This window comes from Poecile atricapillus, chromosome 2, assembly GCF_030490865.1.
Source record: "Poecile atricapillus isolate bPoeAtr1 chromosome 2, bPoeAtr1.hap1, whole genome shotgun sequence".
NCBI lineage: Eukaryota > Metazoa > Chordata > Aves > Passeriformes > Paridae > Poecile > Poecile atricapillus.
In genome coordinates, this window is record NC_081250.1 from 8,893,510 (window position 1) to 8,917,449 (window position 23,940).

General features: G+C 38.3%; 1 protein-coding gene and 1 long non-coding RNA gene across 6 annotated transcripts in view; one reads left to right on the plus strand and one right to left on the minus strand.

Moving 5' to 3' along the window:
• DNAJB6 (DnaJ heat shock protein family (Hsp40) member B6) overlaps positions 1–23,940 on the plus strand; it is an 86,361-nt gene that overhangs the window by 13,167 nt on the left and 49,254 nt on the right. For all 4 annotated transcript variants that reach the window (XM_058831911.1, XM_058831914.1, XM_058831912.1 and 1 more), the window contains exons 6-8: positions 11,708–11,842; positions 12,657–12,801; positions 14,247–14,317. In XM_058831911.1, coding sequence (XP_058687894.1) covers positions 11,708–11,842; positions 12,657–12,801; positions 14,247–14,317 — 351 coding nt within the window. The remainder of the gene's footprint in view (positions 1–11,707; positions 11,843–12,656; positions 12,802–14,246; positions 14,318–23,940) is intronic.
• Positions 642–17,264, minus strand: LOC131575875 (uncharacterized). 2 transcript variants are annotated; one of them, XR_009276875.1, is made up of 3 exons: positions 16,643–17,264; positions 11,542–11,595; positions 642–792 (listed from the first exon to the last, which is right to left on the minus strand). It is a non-coding gene; the product is annotated as an uncharacterized LOC131575875 (long non-coding RNA). The 2 variants fall into 2 exon arrangements; XR_009276876.1 differs by lacking the exon at positions 642–792 and adding an exon at positions 9,707–9,814.

Consider the following 23,940-nt stretch of genomic DNA (forward strand, 5'->3'; position numbering starts at 1 on the left):
CTGGTTTTTAGTTATGTGTATCTAAAGTTTGGCTAAAACTTTACTCATACAAAACAAACATAGCTAGTGTACTTGTATTAGAATTAGTTCTGAAAATTAGGCAAACAACTGGTATTTTGCATAATATTTGGAATCTTTGTTTCTTCATACCTGCTTCTTGATTAATTTTATAGTACAGAAAAGATATGGCTTGCCAATTCATGTTTTGTTGGAAGGCCTGGTTTGCCAAACCACCAAATGATATCTTCAGTGTCTCTCTAAGTTGAAAAGAAGTAATGTTCAACAGAAAAAATGCATACTGGAATTTCTTCTTGAGAATTTGAGCAGGCTAACTAAGTCTGTTGGATTTCTCTTTTTTATCTGTAAATAAATTAAAAAATAAAACTTCGAGAGTTTCTGAATGGGACAGCTTAACTGTAACTGTTACCAGCATAACTCTCAATGTGAACTTGTATGTGAACTTGTGTCCTAGGAGGACTGATTTTCTTCTATCAGAATAGGAGCAGTTGCATACATAATCTAAACATTCTCCCAAATTCATGTCACTTGTTTGCTTGGGGTGTAGAGCCCCTAGAGACTCAGATAAAATAGTTCTTGAGGCCTGAATTCTTCATGTAGGAAGCATTCACTAAGGGAAGCAATATGTGATAAAAGTTGTCAAAGTAATATTTTTACCCTCATGCTGAAGGTCTTCTGGCTTGTGACGTTGTTTGCTGTAGTGAAGGTCTTTTCAGGGGTGCTGGGATTCTTATGCAATCTCTCTGTGTATGTTCAACTCAGCAAAATGCTGGCCTATAAAGCAGAACAGATCCTGTGTTCAGTATTTACTGTGAGAAAGTTTCATACTGAAAGCTGCAAGAAATGTACTTGAAAAAACAAGCTTTCTTTCTGTTCAGTATGTAGATATTGATTTATCTCTGTAATAATGTTTGTAAATGTTTTAATATTTTTAAAAGTAATTTATTATCTTTGGCAACATTAAGGGGTAATTCAGCTCAGCTTTTAATTATATCTTTATATATAATCGTTTGCTATTTCAGGATCATCAGCTGTTAGATGACTAATGAAGGATTAGAAAAGAGGTTGAAGGGCTAGAGGTTGAATGCAGTAGAATGCTAGTTGGTGAATTAGATAAGTAGCTAGAGGAAAGGTCTGGTAGGAGATAGGCAGCTGAACTGGGCAATTGGATCCAGTGTGAAATCAACTGAAAATAGGAAAAGGAAGATTGGAGGAAGCATCTAGCAAAATACTGATGAGTGAAACGGGTGGGTATGGATGCTGAAAGCAGGCAGGGAACACAGAGCCTGTGTGAAACTAAGTCACACAAGGTTCTCACTCTGGCCTGAGAAAGCATTAGGAGGAATCCAGACAGTCCTTAGAGAAGGACAACAACCTTGCAGGTGCTGTTTGGATCCTTGTTGTTTACTTGCAAGAAACAGTCAAAGGGTGTAGTTCCTATTTGTCCAATAATAGTGATGTGTTGGTTTAATGACCAATGAGAGTTTTACCTCTCGAAACTATCTATAAAATAAGATCTGGAATAATAAAACTTGCTCTCTTGGGCAGCCCAGCTAAGAGAGCGTGTGTCGTACTTTGCCATTCCTAATATAGTGCAACAGGTGGGCTCTGAACTGGGTAGGTGCAACTTCTTCACTCTAGGCAGTAAAATAAGAATCTTAGGAAGTACTAGAAAAGAATTTCAGTTCAGATGAGTGATCTCAGCACTGGTTAGGACACATCTGGAGTACTGGGTCCACTTCTGGGCTCCACAGTAAAAGAAACAGAGCTACTGGACAGAGTCCAGTGGAAGGCCACTAAGATAATTAATTATAAGAGCTTCTCTCACATGAAGAACAGGTTGAGAGATTTGCTGGAATTGTTCAGTATAGAGAAAGTCCAGGGTACGAGTCTCATCAATGCATTGGGAAGGGAGAGGAGAGATCAGAGGCAATGACCACAAATGGAAGTACAGGAGTCTGCCTGATCATAAGATAGCACAGCTGTACTGCGAGGGCAACAGTGTTGGATCAGGTTGTCTAGAGAGGTTGTGGAATCTCCATGTTTAGAGATAGCCAGAAGGCATCTGGAGTGGTCCTGGAAGTCCCGCTCCAGTTGATCCTGTTTGAGCAGGGGATTGGACCAGATGAACTCTACAGATCCCCGTCAAACTCAGTTGTTTTATGATTGTGTGATAGAAAACCTGGAAAAATCTGAGCAAGATGTTGAGTAGGAAGCTAGTGTGAAGAAGATGGGAGAGAGCGTTCAGTTCTTTTGATTATCTTTGATTGAAAATCTATTAAACAAAATAGTTGGTTCTCAATCAAATGCCTTTATCACAAATTGTATAGTTGAGATGTTCTAGCTGCTAGTGGGAGACTGACATTGACTCTGTTTGATTTTGATTGTACTTCATCAATAGTGGGAGCAGACTTAACTTGGTGTCTCTGAAAATGTCAGTATTCATGATTAACCTTAAAGCCACGAAGTTTAGTTCTGCTGTTAAATAAAGTATAGGCTTAAAGAATACTGAGGCCCTGCCCTTTGGGTTCCTTAGAAGTAAGGTTGTACAGCACAGTGCACAGAGCTATCCAGCTTATCAAATGGAGGTACCACTGCTGCCAGTGTTTCCATGGGATACTGCAGCTGCCATAGCCCCTCCTGTAGAGGCAGTGATCCATCTTGCCTTGGGGCACCAGTGGACTTAACAACATACCTCTGCACTAATGACCTAGAGAGACATTCTTCCTCTGTTTAACACCCAGTTTTATTTATTTATTCAAAAGCAGGTTATCTACTTCATGCATTGATCGCTGCCTTTGTCAGCTTGAAGTTAAGAGTATTGAGCACAGGCTCTGCTTCTTCCCAAGGTGCTGGCAGTGTCAGCAGTGTTACGTGCATGCCAATTAATGAAAACTAATAGTTCCTATGCTGCCTCTCTACTTTGTGGATAGTTGCAGTGTCAGTGACCAGAGGCCTAAAACCCTCAGTTAAGCTTTGGATTTGAGCATAAGTTCTTGAGTTTTTTCTAGTCAGAAGGTTCCAAAGTAAACACTTTTTTTTTTCTTTTTTTTTTTCTTTAAGATGTTTAAGACATTCTTTAACATGGGTAGTTGTGACTCCAAACTATTTTTTTTCACAAATTCCTGTAAAAAGTATTTGAATTAATCTTTGCACATACATGAATATTTCAAGATAGTACAACATAAAAATACGTGTGCTTTCAGCTGAACGTAATGCATTTTATCATTCCTAAAGCAGGCAGTAGAATTGCGTGTATAGCATGCACATTTCTGTTGGTGAACTGCAGCCCTTGTAGGTTCTGCTGTGTTGAAACACTAGTGTAACAGTTCTGTCCTGAATAATAAGAGAATTTATCTTCTAAAATGGCGGTGTTTTCAACTTGTTGCTGAGTTTTCTGTGGAACTAGTAACTTCTTAAGGAGGTACTCAAGTTGTAATTGATATTTTAAGCCAACTAAGGACTGAGGTCAGGTTTTCTAAAAATGTGCACTGGTAGAATCAAAGATGAAATTGAATAAATACTTTAAAACATTTGTACTTTTTATACAGTTTGAAGTGGCACGTAGTGAAGCCCACAGAATGCAGGTGGGACTCTATACCCTGATTGTCATTGATTATGTGAAGAGCAGCATTCATATGCATAATTCCTGTAAATTTATGGATGTGAAGAATTTTTGAAATTGTGCTATGAATTGAGTCTGTTCAACTCTACTGAGCTATACTGCACTGCTCTTGCAGTTACAGAAAGTTTTCTTTATAAACAGAGGCACCTTAATTCATCTGTAGAAAAGAGGAGAATGTATTAAGACTTCTGTGGCAGCTTTAAAATGATGAGTGCCTTCAGACTTAAAATGAAAATCTGTAATACTGTTGGAAACAGCTCTGAACACTTCCAAATGGAGCAGAGTTAATGTTATGTGCTGTGTGTTGCACTGGAGACAGTCACAGTTTCTTTTCACTGTTTTTTTAAGGAAAATTCTTTGTAAAACTAGGGGTGCATGAAGGCAAGTACTTTTTAAAACTTGATCTGGTACTATGACAAATGCTAAACTTACTCTGGGATTTGTGAGCTTGCTTTTTGTGAAATGCATGATTACAGCAGAGTGTGTATTCGTGGTGAGCTCTCCTAGGGGTAGGTTTTAGCCTCTAACATACAGATGAATGGTGATCCTTGTGACAGGAAGAAAAGTTGGTGCTTCCTATGCAGCGCTACAGTTTGCATTGCAAAGTACTGCCTTGTTACAGCAGTGTCTGGTGATCTGGTGTTCAGTCTGTCCCATGGCTCTCTGACCATTCTTTGACGTTGGAACTCACTGTTTACTCTTAATGTAGGCATTGGTTTCTCATGTCAGTATACTTAAACTTTCATACTTCAGCTATATCCTACTCCATTTATATGTAGTGCTTGCCTTGATTTGGTTTGAGTTCCTTGTGTTTTATTTGTATTTTACTTGTAAACTTTTCAAGGACCTCTTTTCTTCTCGACTTCAGCAGGAGGGAAGGATCCCAGTGTTACCACTGGTAATGGAGGTGTGTTGATTAAAGACTGCTGTTTCACGCTGAGGAACAGAAATTGATGTGCTTTGGTGTAGGGTGGGCTGTGTTTCTGGGCTCTTAAAGAATTGATTTGGTTTCGGTTTAGAGGCTTTTCAGATTCTCACTTCAGGAGTGGGTTTTGTGTTGGAAGGTAGTGAGGAGTTACTCTGAAAGATGGAGTTGGTATAACAAGGTCATAACATTACCCAACAGAAACTCTTTAAGGAGTTAATTGTTTGGTTTTTTTCTAGACTCAAAGCTTCATGCACACTTCAAACCATCTCAGCTGTCTCCAGATGTATCAATGATGCTCAAGTAATTTGTGTAGGGGCTAGGAAATGCAACTCAGGGCCTACAGCAGACCAATATCCTCCTGCAGCAGTATCTAAAAGCTTGACAGGATGATTTAGGGCATTTCAAACTGCTTCCAGTGCCTGTGTGTGTAGTTAAATGAATCCCACAAGGAACCAGGCTTTTCTCCCTGGTAGAATGTGTTACTAATGTGACACAATAAATTGCTCCTGGTGGATGCCCCCTCTAGACTTTTGTGTCCCAAGAGACATCTCTTTGTGGGATCTCTTTAAACATTGATTATAGTCTTGACAGTTTTGCTGTGGTTCCTAAACACTTTATTTTTCTCAGTGTACATTTGGAGATGGTAATGTATAAATGTCCTAAATATTTTTTTAGACCGTGAAGTAGAATTCATGATGTACTTTCATCTAATGCATATAAACCCATAGGGATTCTATGGAGTTTTCCTTTGAGAATTCTGGTTACCTTGTTTAGGTGATACTTCAAAATCTATACTCTTGGAAATGAAAGGTAAAATGAAACTTAACACCTTTATACAGTTAGTTAGATACAAATATTTGTCACAGAGAATGTCAGCTAGCTAGTTATCTTGTAGGTAGCTTGGTTCCATCAAAGGTCAGAATTACTTCAGATTGACTACTGTAATATTGATTATATAAAAAGAAGCAGTACTGTTCTGGAAAAGTACAGTGAGTTACTTTTAGTATCCAGGCAAGAGTCTGAACCTGACAAGAGAGGGGAAATTTTATGTGCAGTAATCATTGCAAACTCTACATGATACATATTTTAGGATGTTTTTCCTGAATGGGACAGCTTCATCAAACTTTGTCTCAAGGATAGAAAGTTGTCTTGCTGTGGCAAAAGATTCACATAAGAATCAGATCATGGTTTTAATTCACATACTGTCCCATTTCTGGTAATTGGTTGTTTAAATGTTCTAAGGCAAAATGCATTTGTTAGTAAAATGGGTTATTAAAACTGAAAATGGAGGTGGCTTTCAGTTAAAGTTGTCTTGAACAGCAGTGCTTTTTTTGATAATTATTCTTCTTGTTGACGTAAATTTGCTGCTTTTGGTCCAGTTTATGAAGTGCTCACAGATTTGTGTGTGCATTCATTGCTTTGGTATGAATGTGCAGTTTTATTTCATAACCATCAGTCTTAGGTCATAATTATCCACTGAATGATCCAAATCTCACTATTAATTTTTCTGAAATAACTTGATAGGTTGAAGAGGGTTTTTGAAATACAGGAATTGTTTTACCCAGACAGCATTATCAGAGAGGAGAAGGTAGTGCTGTGGCTCCTTGGCCAAACTAATAATAATCCCTGCTGAAGGGAGGAGGCCTTGCTCCAAATTCTTATGTCTATCTTAAAACTTTAATATTTTTCTAATGTCCCATTAGATAGACTGAGAAACTGTTTGATAGCGTACCAGCAAAAGTTTGTCTTGGGAATCCCAGTCTAATTGAGGATGTTAGTCGCCAAGACAATGTTTTGATTTGGTTTTCCTGGACAGGTAGCTGGTTAAATTGGTCAGAGCAAAAATGCTGAACATTGCCTAAGGAGTGCAGGTCATACAGAGGCAATGGAAATTTCCTCCATTTTTAAGGTGTGCCTGAACATTTGAGCATTCATTTAATAAGTATGAAATGCTGATTACTGTACTCTAACATCTCTGTAATTACCATATAGATGTCATGCAAAGGTGATGTTTTAGGTCTCCTTTTCTAGAAAATAACGAATCCCAAGATCTCTGCTGTGTATCATTAGAAGGACTTCCAAACGCTTCTTCTGGTAATTTATTAAATGAGTGGGGCAAACAGATCTATTTGACGTATAATTTATGAAAGTGAACAATTACGAAGACCGTGCTGTAACATTAGGCTGGTGAAGCAACAGTGCTTGCAACACCATCTTAGTGTCTCCCCTCAGTAAGGGGCATCAACAGTGTGCTTACTTTCTAAGGAAGAAAATATTTCCATGCAAAAGTGCTTGCAGGTTTCTGTAGCCCCTTCAGTTCTTACAGTGTGTTTTTTAGTGCCTGAATGCTCTCCAGAGCTGTTAGCATGAGGTTCTGTGTGTGTTTACTGCAAAAACATCTACTTTTTTCAGATAAGGATACAAGGTATAAAACATCTACTCCAAGAATTCTGTTGTATTGTAGGTATTGTATCTGTAGCCCTTTGCATAAACGCATTGTTCAGACCTACATTTGAGATTCTCTTCTGGCAGGATGTATAAAGTCATTACAGGATGCTTTTGATATAAAGAGAGGATGGGGCAGGCAGCCCTTGCTTACTGCAGCAATGCTCAGTGCCCTTGTGTTTGGCTGTGCCCTTCCATGGTGACTGCACAGTGTCCTTTATCCTTTCTCCATTATCCTGTGTTGCAGGGAGTGCCACCCTCCTGCATCTGCAATAGGAGCACTTGGCTCAGGTGTTGTGTTTTGACACAGGCAGTAGTGAGGCTCTGGTGGCAGAGCATAAAGGAAAGAAGGTCCACTGGTTGGGAAGGTGGTTCAGTGAGTGGGGCCTGAGCAGTGGCCCTACTTGGACAGGGTAATTCCCTTTGCACACTGTCCCAAAAAGATTACCAACATCTGATTGTGACAGTACATGCATGGGAGAGCATTTGCTGACAGCTCACCTTTTATTTCAACACCTTTGATTCTTGGAGGTGAATGATGGCATTGCAGTGGAATGTGGTCAGCAATAGCATCCTTCTGTGACTGAAAGAATCTTCTTGAGCTGCCTTTGTCCCTTGGGCACTTCTGCTCCTGCCTGCCTTGTAGCCAGCACAGTTGCTTTTATAGCCACACTGTGAACTCTAGCAAAGAATTGATGTGGCTGAACTTGCTTTCATCTGGAGATGCTCTTTTCAGCATTTCAGTTCCTGATCGAGTTCCCCAAGCATCAGCCAGGATACAGGGGTCTTGGTAGAGGTGACTGCCATAGGAAAGACAGCGTAGTGACTGCCATGGGAAATGTGATGCTTGTAGTTTAGCTGAAATTACAATACATGATAATGTCTTACATTGCTATAATGAATTTTGAGTTTTAACTGCATTGTGGACTGCTTCAAATTGTGGGGTTTGCCTCCTTTCCTCCCTTCCCCTGTTGTATGGTGCTTTCCTGCCCATGTTTTTCCCGAAGCACCAGTTGTTCCAGTGCTGAAAGAGATTATTAGCTCATGGTGCAACAGAAAGTAACAACTCAGTGTTTTCTTTTGGATCAGTGAATTAGTGCAACTTGTTTGGTTCCATGATCACAAGGCAGGAAAGGAAAACAATCACATCTTTTAAGCAGTATTCTGCCATGAACTGAAAGGGAAAAAATCCTGTTTCTGTGTTACAGCTGGGGGCTCCTCAGAGTAGAGAGATCATGACCTGCCTTATTTTGAGCTGCAGTGAAATATTTATTACAGTAGTTGTTGTTATTTGACCTGTTTAGAGGTGAAATTCTTTTCCTGTGGCTACAGAAAAGCAAGGTAATACTGCATGGTTTGCAGGTAGCAAGTTTAATGTTTTACCCAGAGGAACAAGACAGTTGTTGCACTTGAACTAGCAATGATTTATCTAAAGAAAGTAAATTTTCCTGGAAACATTACCTCCAATACAATTATTTTCAGACAGGTTTGTTAGTATACAATCTTGTGTGTTGCTGGGGGTTTTCTGTTCCAATCTGTACATTAACTTCTTGACTTCCAGATCTTCAGTCTTCCTACCTAGTAATGGCAAGAGTCCTGAAGTCCTTCATTTTGCCTGATGTTTTGGCAATGGGCTACCATGAGTTCTTTGCTTAAGCATTTGCCTTTTTCCAAAATGTTTTGTGTCATCTGCTGTTGTTGATAGATAAGAAGTCTTTCTCACTGGCATTCGGTATTAGAAGTGTACTTCAACATTTTTATTGAAACTGAATCTAATACTCTGTCCTCCCATAAGCTTCTGGTAATACCTAGATTATAATACACTGAATTTATCTCCAACCAGTAGATAGTAATACTCTTTAAGTATCACAGGTTTAGCATTTTGATTTTCTGAATCTTGGAAGTTATATTTATGTATGTATTTTTGCCTTCTTAGAAACGGCTTTGTCTTTTTTTTTTTTTTTTTTTTTTTTTTGTGTTTTTTTTATTTTTATTTTCTTTTTGCTGCTTAGGATTCTTAATCTGATATGCTGCTCACATTCAGTAAAAAAAATGGACTGGAATTACCAAAATGACTGTAATAAGAGGAATAATTAAACTCCAACACCTTGCATTTGAACTGTTTGGAAAAGGCCTTTTTTGTGCAAAGGTTATCAGGGATGCAAGGGTTCTGCTTAAATAGATGTACAGGGCTGAAATGTTATTATTTTGCTGAGTGGTGCTATTAATCATCCTGATTTAGGAAGTAAAAACATAAACAGGGTCTGAGTAGCTGTGAGGTTGTATTAATGTGTATTTGTTGCTAGAAACAGCAAATGATAGTGCAGCAGCCTTCTGCTGCTTTCTCTCAATGTGTTTGATATTTTTTTTCCTTCTGCCTGCTGTACTTGGCTGTCAAAATCATAAAGGAATAGTTTCTCTGACAAGTCCTGCCCCTTTTCCTGTCTGGGCATAATCCATCTTGCTGAGCATTCTGCAGTGCACTGCGGAAGAGTGGTTGGTCTGTCTCACTTGAGCGAATTACAGGGAGAGCGCTGGAGGATGTTCCCAGGGCTGCTGACAGCAGTCACCTGACGTGGTCACACGTGCTGATACCAAGTGTTGACCTCTTCCTTTGCTGTGTGGGCTGATAAGGCATGGCCAAGTCTTGGTTAGGCTTTGGTGTGGCAGTAATCCACTGAGAAGCTGGGTTGATATCAGGGATCTTTAGGAGAGTCCGTGTTCTTCCCTTAAATAACTTTGTTTCTGCAGCTGTTGTGCCGGGGAGGAGAGATTCACTTGCAGAATAGGCTGATACACTGTGGGAGATTAAAAACTCAGAGTTTACATGACAGGTTGTTTTGTTTTTATTCCAACTCCAGGTAACGAGAAAATTTGGATTATAAATAGAAAGCTTAACAGTGGGAGTAATATAGTATAGATCGTTTGTACACGTGAATGAGTGACCTTCATAACTAACCTATGAGTCATTCCTGTGAGAATAAATTGGACTACAAAACAATTAACTGCTGTGGTTGTACTTGCTGGTTGATATGCTAGACTGACAAAACTGGCCTTTTTAAAAAATGGACATAGTGCTTGTTTTGGAAATTATAATAATTCCCATATGTCCATGCTCAAGTGTTGGTTAACTTCTATAAAGGTACTAACAGGTCATCTTTAAATTGGGAAAAACTTGCTTTACTTGGAAAAAAACTAGGCTACAAAAAGTGTCTGAGGCAGGAAAAAATCTTGCTTGCCAGTGCATGTAGAATAAAAGTTTGGTCCTGTGTTGTTTTAATAACTATGGATGTTAGGAGAGGGGTAGGGGTATTTTTTAGCAGCTGCCCTTGTTCAGCATAAATACATTGTGACATTTCACATTTAAGTAATTGCACATAAACCAGATGGTAACTTATATATTTTTATTACCATATTGATTGCTTAATGATGCTTAATTCATATTGCATTAACTTGGTATAAATTAGATAAATTACTTATCATAAATCAGCTTGGATTTTTGTGGAGGTACCAGAAGTGCATTCTGATACAAATACTGCATTTCTGATCTTCTTTGTCAGTTGTAGTTCTGAACAGTCAGGCAGTCACAAGTCTCTCCTTGCTTTCATCACTATGTTGCTGCTATCACCAGGTTCTGCATTTTTCTTTAAAAGCTTATTCTGAGCTTTCAGTACTGAGTCAGTATGTGCAAGACTTGGTGAAATCATTTGTGTTCTTAATAACACTCATTCTGGGAGAATTGTGATTGATGAAGAGAGTGGTTCTAGTTCCTAAACTTTTCTGGTTTTAATCCAAGTATTATGTTTATTGACTTTCTGGTTTATGATTGCAGATTTCTTCTGTTGCTCTTTGTCTCAAGAGAATTAGAAAAAAGCAGTTTTCTGATAATTCTAGTAAATAAAGACTGCTTGTATAGGTGCTGGTGTTGTACCCCATGGCCCAACACCTCCCCCATCTTATTTGTCCTTTTTGGAAAGAGACTATTGTCTTCCTGGTGGGATGGAACAATAGCTCTTCTGAATGACATAACAGTGGAACTTGAATTTGAAATAACATTTTATCCATGACCCCCTTTCTCTGTTTTTGCCCTCTTCCTTCTGCTTGATACAGACCGAATGCCTCTTTGGGACACTGTGTGTAAACCTCCATACTTTGCTGCTAAATGTGCATCGGAATACGTGTTTGGAGTATCTAATGTGGCAGGTGCTAAATTAAACACTTGGAACACTTTAGGATTATGAGTCATCAATCCCTGGCTGCTGTTTTTAGATTTCAATAATTAATACAACCTATCTGGAAGTTACTTTTCAGATCATGGTGATCCACAATAAATCTTAAATAGAAATAAGCTGGAAAGTTCAGGTACCTGTATATTGCATTATAAATAATGCAGTATTTTCCATTAGGTTTAATAGTTTTTAATGCTAAACAGATAAAATAAGGAAATCAACTATTTTTTATATATAAAATTACTTTTAGGTCCAGAAGCAAGCAGAATTTAGACCAGAAGGGGCATAGGAATTACCTTTGGGGGAGTCTTAGTTCAGTAGCCTCAAATATTTTAAAGGAAGAATCTTACCTGTTAAAGAAAAACGTTTTGTTTGGTTTTTTTTAAGTAAAGAATCCCTAATGATTAAACACAGAATCACTCAGTAATATTGACCACTTAAATGTTGTCTTCTGTTTTGTAGAAGACCCTTTTGAGGACTTCTTTGGAGGCAGGCGGGGTCCAAGGGGAAGCAGAAACAGAGGCGGTGGAGGATCATTTTTCTCTGCCTTTGGTGGATTCCCTGCTTTTGGAAGTGGTTTCTCTCCATTTGACGCAGGTAAATATAAAAACATTTAAGAAAGAATGCAATGTGGGCTCACAAAGCATTGCAGTATAATAACCTGGCTTCTCCATTCATGCAATTCTGTGACTGATTTTTTTTTTTCCTTTTTTTTTTTTTTATTAAACTGTTCTCTCTAAGGTGTAAATGTAAATAAAGCCATAGTTAGAGTATTTGGTATTTCATTTCATTTTCCAATTTCATTTGGTATATGAACTGAAAGTTCATAAAGAGTGAACAAATCTCTAAGAAATAGAACTTTCTGTTTTCTTTATTTTGGTGCTACAGTTTCTTTATGGCTTTAGAAATCTTTTGTTCTGTTTGCTTTCAGGAGTGTGATGGCTTTTATTACAGGTCCTGAAAAACATGTACCTAAACCCCATGGTACTACTTAGTCAGTTTGAGTGCTGGGAATCTGGGTATTGGTTGGGATGTTACTGACACAGGACTTGTTCTGTCAGCTCGGGGCATCCCAACATCTGCACTAAAGCTGATGATCAGAGTCATTAGAGTTGCTGGCTTTCCCCTGAGTGCAGAGGGTGGATAAAGGCTGAATGCCTTTTCAGGAGAGGAGTTGACAGATGGTTTTTGGGCAATGCTGTGCATTTGAAAATTGAACTGTGGGTCCATATGAGAGAAATGGATGGGGCTGGAGCTGTGGTTTTATTCTCATGCTGGTGTTAATGCCATCTAGTCACTGATGCTGTGTGATGCAAGCAGCTGAGGGCTTCCTTAAAAGTAGGATGTAGTCTGAGTGGATCCCACAGTCAAGCAAAATTGCATTTTATTCAAATGCCTTCTTTTTCAATAGGTTTTACTTCGTTTGGCTCACTGGGACATGGAGGCCTTACTTCATCGTTCTCCTCTACATCATTTGGTGGCAGTGGGATGGGAAACTTCAAATCAGTATCAACCTCAACTAAAATAGTTAATGGCAGAAAAATTACTACAAAGAGGTAAGTGATATAAATATGTTTATATGAAACTATATTTACATGCATATAAATATACTGTATCTTTGCGCACACACACATACAGTGACACATGTTTTTGTTTTTTTACTTTTGTTACTACGTTCATCATATTATTTGGATTCCTCTGAATGCTTAAAAACATTTTGAAATATTTTATTGGGTTCTCTGTATCTTCTTGGCATTGTTGAGTTACTTAGTGCTGGAGCTCTTTCAGGCTTCAGAACCTGCTGTGTAGTGCTGCACATTTTACTAAGACTACTTGACTACTGTCTGCCCAGTCAGCTTCAGCTTCTGGAAGGAAAGTGTGCTTGGTGTCTACTGGTTGTGAAGCTTTTAGCTGGGAATTGGGAAGGATTTTAGATTTCCAGACATTATGAAAGAATTTTCCCTAGCATCTGCTTAGTGTACTTTCCTAGGCAGTGTTTGAGTGAAGTAATTTTTTTTTCTGTCTGTTAAGTGAAATAAGCAACTGAAGCCTGCTTTGGAGAAAAATGTGCCTGTTTGTTGGAAAGTGAATTTTCAAGTCCTGTGCACAGTGTACTTTCTCTCCATTTCATGCTTGTGGTGGGGAAATCATTGCATTTGGGAAACCCAAGTCTTAGTTATAGAATAACGTACATGGAATATTATAATCAATATAGGAGTACTGAACAAGTAGTTCAATGTAATTTCATTACTTAATAAAAAATTATGGAAAAGCAAGGGAGGATGGATTTTTGTTTGTTAACTTCTGTCCCATACTTTTAAGTGCAAGGTTCTTCTGTGAACTTTTGTGCTGGAGAGCTCCTATCATCTTGACCACTTAAAAACAGCCTCTGGATCAAATGGTGGTGTGGTCATGATATTTTTCTGTGAGTGTATTCCAGAAAAATCTGAAAACTCAAAAGCTCTTTAATAATCTCTCTTTTCAGTCAGGGATACTTGAATTTTATAACATACATGCTGGTCATAACGTTCGTGTATAGTGGGTCTACAGATTACTTGGTCCAATCAAATTGAAAGTGGATTAAAGTCTGTCTTGTGTTCAAAATTGTGATTAGTTCTGCAATATCATACATTTAACAAATGGCTAGGGACTAAATGCACTGACAAGATTGTGCAGTTAATCTGTCAGAGCATTTAGGCCTAGATAACAGTGTGTAGTGTGAGCACAACTGTGACAGTGTATGAGGTGGCAGCTGTAACTGTGAACTCTACATCCTGGAGGATTCCAACTTCCAGAAGGCAATTTTCCTGACTAAGCAGTGGGGAAATGCAGATGGTTACTGGTGACAGCTCCAGCACTGGTAAATACCAAAGCTTGCCAAGTACAGTTGCATTAAGCAGGTGGTGCTCCCTTACAGTTTGTTATCTAAACCCAGGGTTTGATGTGTGTTTAAAACTGTCTGCAGTGCTCTAAAATGGCTCATGGTGTTTTTGTCCTGCAGAATTTTTGAGAATGGACAAGAAAGAGTAGAAGTTGAAGAAGATGGCCAGTTAAGGTCGCTAACAATAAATGGTAAGGAGCAGCTGCTACGCTTGGATAACAAGTAATTCAACGCACGCATTTAACAGAAATTTTAAGCTATAACAGCCACCATTTGAGGATTGACAGGAACATTTTTTGAAGATTTCAAACGAATTCAACTTTCTGTATATCCGTACTCAATCTTAAGTAGTATAAGTAGCTCACAGAAGCTCGTATTTGTCATAGACTTTTGAGTTAATTGTTGGGACCACATCAATCGGACCATTTTTTTGTCCTTAAAATTGTTGTAAACTTCTGTATGCACTTTTCTTTTCTTATCTGTGATCAAGGTGAACCATGATCCTTCAGTAGTGCTAGGGCAAGATGTACACTAACACTAGCATGAATCTTGCTTTTTCCAATTTGAAATGTGAGCCAATTAGTAGTTCAAGTCTGCTGTGAAGTTAACAGTTCCAGGATAACCTTTTTAATAATTTCAACTTTTATTTTTAATTTTTTTTTTTTTTTTAATGTTTAGTAGTGAACAATGTTAATACATTTCTGGTAATGCATTTCTGGTTTAAATAAATTAAGGATGTTTTCTAGTTGTGCATGAATGCAGACAACTTTAGTAAGTTTTGACAAATGTTTAAATGTGTAATGTAAGCAAAAGGTAAACAAAAGTGAAGCCAGTGAGCTGAGTCTTTTGTCATTTGCTAAAAAAAAAAAAAATTCAAAATGAATAAATGCTGATGTTTGTGGTGCATTCTTTCATGAATGGCATTTGTAACCTTCCTGTGTCTGTGTGTGATTTGGGCAACTTGGGAAAACGGTGCTTTTTTTTTTTTTTTTTCTCCTTACCATCTTTTTCTTCAATCTTAAGGATGAGGGCCTTTTTTCTTCGCAGATGTTTTCTTCAGTGTGACTGAAAACATGGTTTTTAATTTCATTTCTAAACCTGTATTCAAAGCACCTATTTTTAAGAAGCATTCAGAGGCTGACTCTCTAACTCCATCTTTTGCCCTAATATGTAATTATTTTAGGTCTAGCCCTAAAGCAACTCTATTTTAAAAAAGCTTTCTGAAGTTATTCTGAGATCTGCTTCAAAAAATAATCTGTAGTAAATATAAATACACATTTGATAAATTTATTTATTTAACATTTAATAATTACAAAAATGCTTTGAGAATTATGAGATTTTTTTTTTGCTGTTTTGAAAACAAATAGTAATTGTTTTGAAGATTTGGACACAATTATTAGGATTATGATATCTCGCTCTTATTTTTAGTCCTCGACCAAAAATCAAAAGATGGATTAATGCCCTTTGTTAAATTAATGGAGTGAAGTAAAGTGTTTATTTTTAGCTAAGACCAGATTTTCAAAGTTTAGTGAAAGATGATTTGGTTTTGATGTGAGAAAGCATGCAGATAACTAATGGTGTATGATAACACCTGCCAGGTTCTGGATAGTTCCATGCAGAGATCATGGATGTGCAGTTTTCATCTGTGCACCAGCTTTGAACATCTGGCCTTCCAAAACTTCAGGGTGGCTTAGTGGGTTTTTTTTTAAAAAAAAAAAAAAAAAAAAAAAAAGCATGGTGTTTTCAAATGTTCACATAATGCCTTCCTGCTGAACACCATCTGCTTTGTACTAACAAATGTGTTGATTATTAAATACATTGAAAAGATATGCTCTTGTTTTTCATGCAGGAGAAGCATTTCAACTTAAGCCAAAACAAGCTAACAAACTGCTACAAGAGAATTTGTATTTGCAGTAAAGTTAGTATATTGTACTTTTGTCCCTCTACCATTAATGCTAATTTGATAGAACTGAAAAAAATAACATGTAGAAGAAAAAATTAATATGTACTTTGGTTTTGGGACTAAGCAGTTATATACCTTTTCAAGTTCTTTGCAGAGTTCCTGTCACTTCAGTGTTGTGTTTTTGATGTAGAAGCACAAACTTAGTTTAGAACTAAACAGTGTTTTCTTGTTAATGCTGTTTTTTCCCTCCCCATGTATGTTACTTCTTGATCCAGATAACTAAACATGAAATTTATTTAAAAATTTGGCTTTGTTGTGATGTCTTGAGTTATTAAAAATGTTAATTTATATTTATAGGATGCAATGTGCTCCTTTAAATTATGTAAATTGTAAAAAATGCTTTAAAATTGATTAACCAAGTCAAATAAAATTAGGACAATCTGGAGTTGAGTTTGAATGCCTTCCTCTGGATACACATAGGCTTTATATTAAAGTGCCAAACTTCACCTTCTAGGTTTATTCCAAGTCATCTTCTTTAGAATTTAAATTATCTTTCTTAGGTTAAGAACACAGTTAGGGTGGCAAATCTGTACCCACATGTTTATCTTCTTACCTAGGAAAGTGTGGTCCTTCTCACAGTGTTACACACAAACAGGTCACACCAGGGTTCTACAGTGAAATTTTTTTAACACTAAATGTGCTCAAGATCCAGTTTTTTGGATAGTCTCTCTTCTGCCTTCAGATCCCCAAAGCTGCTTGTCAGAGCTGGCCAAAATGCAGCATTACAATGGCAGTGCTGCATTTCCTTGGTAGGAAAGCAAAACACAAGGAATGAGTCAGCAGAAGGCAGAATTTGGCAGATTCCTGCAGGAGTGAGATACCCACACACCAGCATTTCCATAAACTGGTGGTTGAACTGGATATGTGGTCTTGATCCAAATACATCATTGGACCAGCAATTCCAGTTCCAGGTGCAAAAAACAATTCCAGCTCCAGGTTTCTGTCATCATTCACTTGACCTAAACCTAACAGTCTCCATCTCTTTCGGTGTGGTTTTTGAAATAACATCACAGTCAACATTTTTTTTTTTTTTGGTGCAACTTCTTGCATCCAGCTCCTTTTCTTAAAACACAAAATAAATCCACACTCCATGTTATATTCAGAATTTCTTCTGATTAATTTAGTTATTTTCTCCTTAAAACCTACTTGCTAGGTTGCTTTTAAGAAAATTTCATGTTGTTCCTTTCTAATACATAATTTGCATGGATGTACGAGACCTGTTTATTGGAAGTGATAGGTCATCAAGGGCTGCACATTTCCTTAAACTTCAGTTTTGGCCAAAATAGTACAAAATAATAACAGAAAACATTTTTGATAGCAAATGCTAGGTACAAATGTACAGTGGGATGAGGCAGCTTTCAAAACCAGGTTCTATTGGATTAAAAGTTCCATCTTTTCATACAGGAGGGATTAATTTTGTATGTTTAGGGACACCATCCCATTTAAATTAAGCTTCCTGGAAAAACAGCAGTTTGGAAAAACCAAGATGGAGTTTTTGAACCTGCTACGTCATTTACTCTTTCATGCTCTGCTTCAAAGTTCATTGGTGGATACAAGAACTTTGTAATGCTTTCTCCTGGTGCAGCCTCTTTCGGGTCCCTTGTGCATGGCAGTAATTCCAGTGCAGCACACTAACCCCAGTTTCTCTGTAGATTGCATGGCACCTACCCCTTCCACTTGGCTTTACTGAAGGAGTTTGGAATTTTGTGTTAGAATGCTTCACATTGTAAAATGGCTGCACTCCTGCAGTGCTCAGCTGTCACAATACCTTCTCTGCTGAGAATCAGAGGGGTTGATTTGTGGTGTAGGTGGCAAAGCTGCTCTGCAGAGAATGTGTACGTAGCATTTGTAAGGTGGATCCTGTATCAACTTGTGATTAATTGATGAGCTGAGTTAGAATGCTGAAAACAAGATTGTAAAAGATTTAAAAACCCATCATCTCTAAGCCCAGAGGGTTTGTATCTCTTCTCAGTGTTTGTGTTTGGTTATCCTGTTTCCTTGACTCCTTCAGTGTTTTGGCATTAGGTGTAACTGGAGGTGTGTCTTTTGTATTTAGCTGTGCTGTGTTTCAGACCATCTGTGGGATGGTCCAGTGATAAAGTTAGATTATTTTTTTTATTTTTGGAAATGTGAGTTCGTGAATATGCTTCTGTTCTGAGAAGTGAGCTTAATACCTCCTCTTTGCCTGAGTTTAATCTGTGATTGTAACAGGATAGTGCTTCTGATAGATGGTTGTGTTGCAGAATGAATGCTACAGCTGTTTGATGCTTGTGGTCAGAGAACCTTTGAAAAGGGTTCAGTACTTAAAATACTTGTTAACCTTTTTGTGGAAATGTTTCTTAGTATTTTTGGAAAATCTGCCTCTTTGGTTATGATTTTCAGATGTTCTGGTATTTAGGCTTATTTTTAAGTCTTGGTATTCTCATGGGCTAGTGGCAACATGGACATCAATAATTTGCCAGTCAGCAGTAACCAAGAGTTGAAACTTTCCTTTTTTAACATAAGAAAGCTTGTTTGCACTATCTGCTCCCTCAGGGCTTGTTTACTTTAGGATTGAATTGTGATCACAGACTTGTTTTGCCTAGTACTCAACATAGACAGTTTGGGTTTTCTTGTTATTATTTGTCAAGTGGTTGTTGTTGGTACAGAACTTCTTATCTTCCACCTGAATGCTGAAATGGTCCTTACATTGCACTAGGGATGGAATGAAGAATGTTGACTTTGTAAGTGTTACCAACTGTACCTTTGAATTTATAATTCTAATGGGTTTCCTACTTGGTTTTGAAAAAAATATCTTGGCTAGAGTTGGTTGTTGAGTGAAGTGCGCTGCTGAAAGGTTAGAGCTGAGCTCTGCTGTATAGGTCATACATTCACAAAATAATAAACCTCATGTTTGAGATGCTGCTGTCAGATTAAAAAAACCCAAAAGAATTAAAATTTTGTGGTGATCAGAGCCATAACCCTGAACCTCTGCACACTGTGCTGATTTAAACTCATGGAAACTTCTCTGAAAGCTCTGTTCTGGCAGACTCAGTGCTGCATTAGGTGTTATCTCACTTACAACAGCTGGTAGAAAGTTAATCAAAACCCCACATGAGTACTCTACGCTCTGTCATGCTGCTGTGGCCAACAGATACGCAGGAGTTTGGAGGTGATAGTGCCCAGGCCTGAAAGCTGGGCTCTCCTGGTGTGAGGTAGTTGCACTGATGGCCTGACTGCTAATTACCTTTTAAATAAGGGACATGGAAGACTTTCAGATGTTGTCAGCTTCAAAATGTTGTGGTGGGAATTAAAGTATGCTTAATTGAGAAGATTAGTAGAACATTTTACCAGAAGGACACTGTTAAATAGAATCTCTTTCATTTCTTTGGCTTTACAATAAAGTTAACTTTGTAGCTAGGTAATTTTTGAACCTGACTTAAAACTGACAGTCAAGAAAATGTATTTCTAGAAGCTTCTGGTAATTACTCTTAAAATTTAGCTTTGGCCTATAGCTTATCCTTACCTCTGAATCCCAGATGAGGGCTCTTCTTTCTCTTCTTTTCAATGCAACCAACTTCAAGTGAATTTCATAAAAATAGGAAAAGCAAAAGGCTGTAGCTGCTAGAGATTAAATTGTAACACCTAATTTGTAAAAGCTCATGTGAGGTTGCTGGTCTGTTACATGATAAAACATAACATGGTACATTGAGAACCCTTCAGTTCCTCCTTTTTTTGACTGTTAAAAGTAAAATTTGAAATTTCCTGTGTTGTTTCTTACTTGTAAATTTATTTGAGTTACTAGAATGAGAGAGGAATACAGTCTGGGTGACTGGTCATAGAATTCATATTGTGGAATGCACATTCTTGATGGCCAGAAAGGAGAATTACTCAGCTGTGTCTGTAAAAGTTGCTTGAAGGTGTTACTAAACCAGCTGAAAACACAAAGAAATAGCTCTGGAATCTTGTGTCTTGGTTCCAGTCACAAGCTCGATTGAATTGTGGTACAGGAGGGGAGTTTACCTCCCAGTAATAAAAAAAGTCATCAGGCTTCAGAGGCTTAGAGACATCTGATAGAGAAGCTGGGCAGCCTCATCCATCTTTGGGTTTCCCTTCAGAAATACATGCCAAGTCTGTGTTAATATTTGTAACTGATAAATAGAGTAAGATTAACTTGCTTATTTATACACATTTGCATAACTGTCACCATAGCCACCTCTGGCAAAGTTTTCTCCTAGACATGTAGTTGGAGGCTGCCTTTTACTCTTTACAGGAACATTTTTCATCCTGTTGTGATACTTGTCATACTGAGCAATGGAAATATTGTGCTTTGCTTTTGTGAAAGAGCATTCTGCAGTATCAGTCTCCGTCATTCTCCTTCCAGGGGGAGCTGGACTGTGGATGTTCTAAAATTGTTTTGAACTTCTCTGTGAGAGTATTTTTGGAGGAAAATGGAGAAAACTCACATGGCCAAGGCTCAGCCTTTCCTGCAGAGTTTCTTAGCCAGAGGACTAGGCCTTCTGTCTCCAGAGAACTTGGCCAGGCTTTCTGTAATAACACTGCCTCTCATCAGAAGGCACTTTGGTGCTTTGAGTTGTTTGGACATCTCCTGTTAAGTAGTCTCTCGGACACCCCTGAGAATTACTTTGCTAATCTCATTTCTTACTGCTGGGTGCCTATGGAAATACAGTCAGGTCCTTATCACCAAATGTACTGCACTTTGATAATGAAAGGGCATTATTCATCTGTTCTACACAAAGTGGGAGCTGGGTGTCCAGGAGAGCAGTAGAGAGCTAGAAATTCACTTAGGGCTATTTCGGGTGTATCAGGTACTGTGTGCAAGCAGGCGTAGAATTCACAAACCTCCTGCCCTCGGTTTTTGACTGAGCTCCTGAGTAATTGCAAAGAAGTAGATTTTTCTCTTGGGGACATTCACCTTGAGAGTTAGGACAACCATCAAAATGTTTCTTTTATTAAACACCTCTAGTGCTACTTCTGTCTTTTCTGGAATTGGATGGTTTATCCCTGAGACGAACAGCAAATCTTAAGGTCCCTGAAGCCAGTAAGGGAGAAGCAGGAAAACAATGAGCTTGTTTTGTGCTGTTGACATAAATTTCAAGGACTTTTCTCCTCATTTGGCTTTTGCCTTTCTCATCAGGAAAACACGATCACGAGTTACCACAGTGAATGCAGAAGTGGTGGGTGTTGGTCTGTGTCTCCTCCTCCAGTGAACCCTGCCTGTTCTCTACTGCCCGGGCTCAGGGCTGCTCTGGAGGCTGTTCCCCTGCTAGCACAAGCAAGGGAGGTGCTTCTGCAGCCTGAGGATGGTGTGCCAAATTCCACTTTGATTCTAAAAAAATGTGTACACCAGTTAGAAAAAACTGTTCATATCAAAGGTTGCCTTGTTTGGAAGAAGAGTATAAATATTTGTATCAGGCTAGACAAATTCAAATGAGAAGATAAACATACATTTTTAACACATGGATGATTAAACGTTGGAAGAAGTTGCCAAGAGCAGTAGTTTCTCTGGCTTTCAGTGTCTTAAAGACCAGCTTTCTGAAAAATACCTCCTAGTGAGAAGGGAGTGCTTGGGCTTTACAGAGAAGTAGTGGGAGCTCTGGGAGCCTGGGGCGCAGGGCGAGATGCACCATAGAGCACAGTGTTCCTTCCAGCCCTCCTCCATGATCTGTATCTTGGCTTCTTCCCTCCTGATGTGTTGACATTAATGCACAGGTTATGTTCCCTTACTGTGGTTTTGAGACTGGGGGATGCTTTTGTGATGTGGGGGCCGCTTTGCCTCTCAGGAGGTGCTGAGGAAGCAGGGGAGCTGGGAAGAGAGGAGTCAACACCACCTGCATCTGGGGCAGCCTGATGACTATTGCCCTAAAGCATCCAGTCTGGGATGTGCAGGTGCCAAGAATGGACTTCATGTGGGAGAAGACATTCTGGATCTGTTCAGGTAAGTTGCTTTATTGTAATGAATGAATTGGATGTTAAGTGAGGAGGAGGAGGAGGATGATCCAGGGCAAGGTCCATGATGACTGTGCCAGGGAATTTGCAATACAGTGAGCCCTTGTGTATGTCCTGTCTTCTCACCAACTGCTGACTGCACACCTGAGGCAGCCTAATTCCAACTCCTGATTTGAAGATTAGGAGGTCTCTTGTTAATCAATGTAATGATACAGCAAAGATCCACATTTCAGAGTAACCTTTTCTTTTACTTGCATGTGGGCAATGTTTTGATGATCTGAAGTTTTTTATTTTTAGTGTGCATTAAATCTCATGGCTAGCAGTATGTGTGTTTTGAATTTTAAGTGACTGTGATGAAAAGAGCTGGCTTTTTGTTAATGGAGTCACCTTTGGTAGTGTGCTAAATGCCTAAGACTGCTTTATGTCAGATAAATAGTTCTACAGAATAGCCAGGGAAGTATCCTGCAGGGCTTATATGTGTGAAAATCCTCTCTGTGGATGCTTTTTGGGTTTTGTATATACCCAGAGCTGTGTTTGTTAGGTTTATGTCTAAGAGAAACTTAAGGAAAGGCAACTTACTAGAATTACAACTTGGCAGCATTTGGATCATATAAGCAACAAACATAGTTTGTAACAAAACTAAAATGTAAGCTATTGTGTGGTAAAATCCTGCTATGTCTTAAGGTTCTTCCAGATTTTCTGGGAAATGTGTCCTGGTTGAAGAGTGCTGAACTCCAGAACATTAGTTTTCAATGGTCAAATGAACCATATTTTGAGATCTAAGTATTCAGCCCTGAAAATAGCCTTTGTGCAGTCTCCTTTCTGAGCAAGTAATAAAAACTGTAAAGCTTTTGCCAGTCACCAGCAAGCTCAGAACCAGCTATAGTGACACAAGGAATCTTGTTAATGGAAAAGCAAACAAGTGTACGTGCTGTACTGCTCTGCCCTTCTCTGGCCTAAAAGGAGGCTCAGACAGAAATATTTCTGTAGTTTGCAAAGTGTGTAACCAGTGTGCACCTTGAATGTTCATTAGCAGTAAAGAGCTTCAAAACTAATTGTTTTTAAATGTACCAGAACTGGAACTTGTGAAAGCAAAACAATTCTATCAATTTTATCTATATTTTCCAAGGACCTTCAAAGATTTGAGTTGCATTCTGTGTGTAACCTATTTCAGAGGTGGAAAATGTAGTTCTGATTGCTGTACAATTCAAGTCCTCTGTTACGTCACTGCCAGAGTCACTGCCAGGTGTTCATAGACATTCATAAATGCTGTTTTCTTTTGGGAAGCAACTAAAAAATGACAACTAGATGATTGGTTTTACCACTGTTTAGTAAAAAGTAAATGGTGTGTGCTTTACTATGTATTTTCATATTTTAGAGGTGTTACATATCAATGTCAGCTACTGCTATATAGTATCTAAATTGCAGGATCTATTGCAAGGGGGGGGCTGTATAAATAATTTTGAAAATACTTTCAAAACATGGCTGTTGCCCTATTTTTGATCTATATTGAAAGGATTAGCCTGAAAGAATTGGAAGAAAGTCATATTGGTTAAAGGTTAAAAGAAAGTAGAATAATTTGTCCTGAAGCTTTCTCATAGCAGTTTCGTAGCCGTTAATAATTTATTTATTAATAGCTATAACTGTCTTGAAAAGTGTCATAGAACAGAAAGTGACTTTTAAGTGGCTTCTAACGCAGTGACTAATTGAGAAGATGCTTCTTGTAATCACTGCTAAAAACAAGAAGCTCAGCTTAGGGAAATAAAACATTTTTCTGAGAAGACACAGGTGTTTAAACTTCCCTGCTCTTCTTGATGAACCAAATTGAGAACATAAGATTAATTGATTACTCTTACGTGGTTTCCACTCTTCCCTCTCCTCTAGCACTTGCTCTGAGATCAC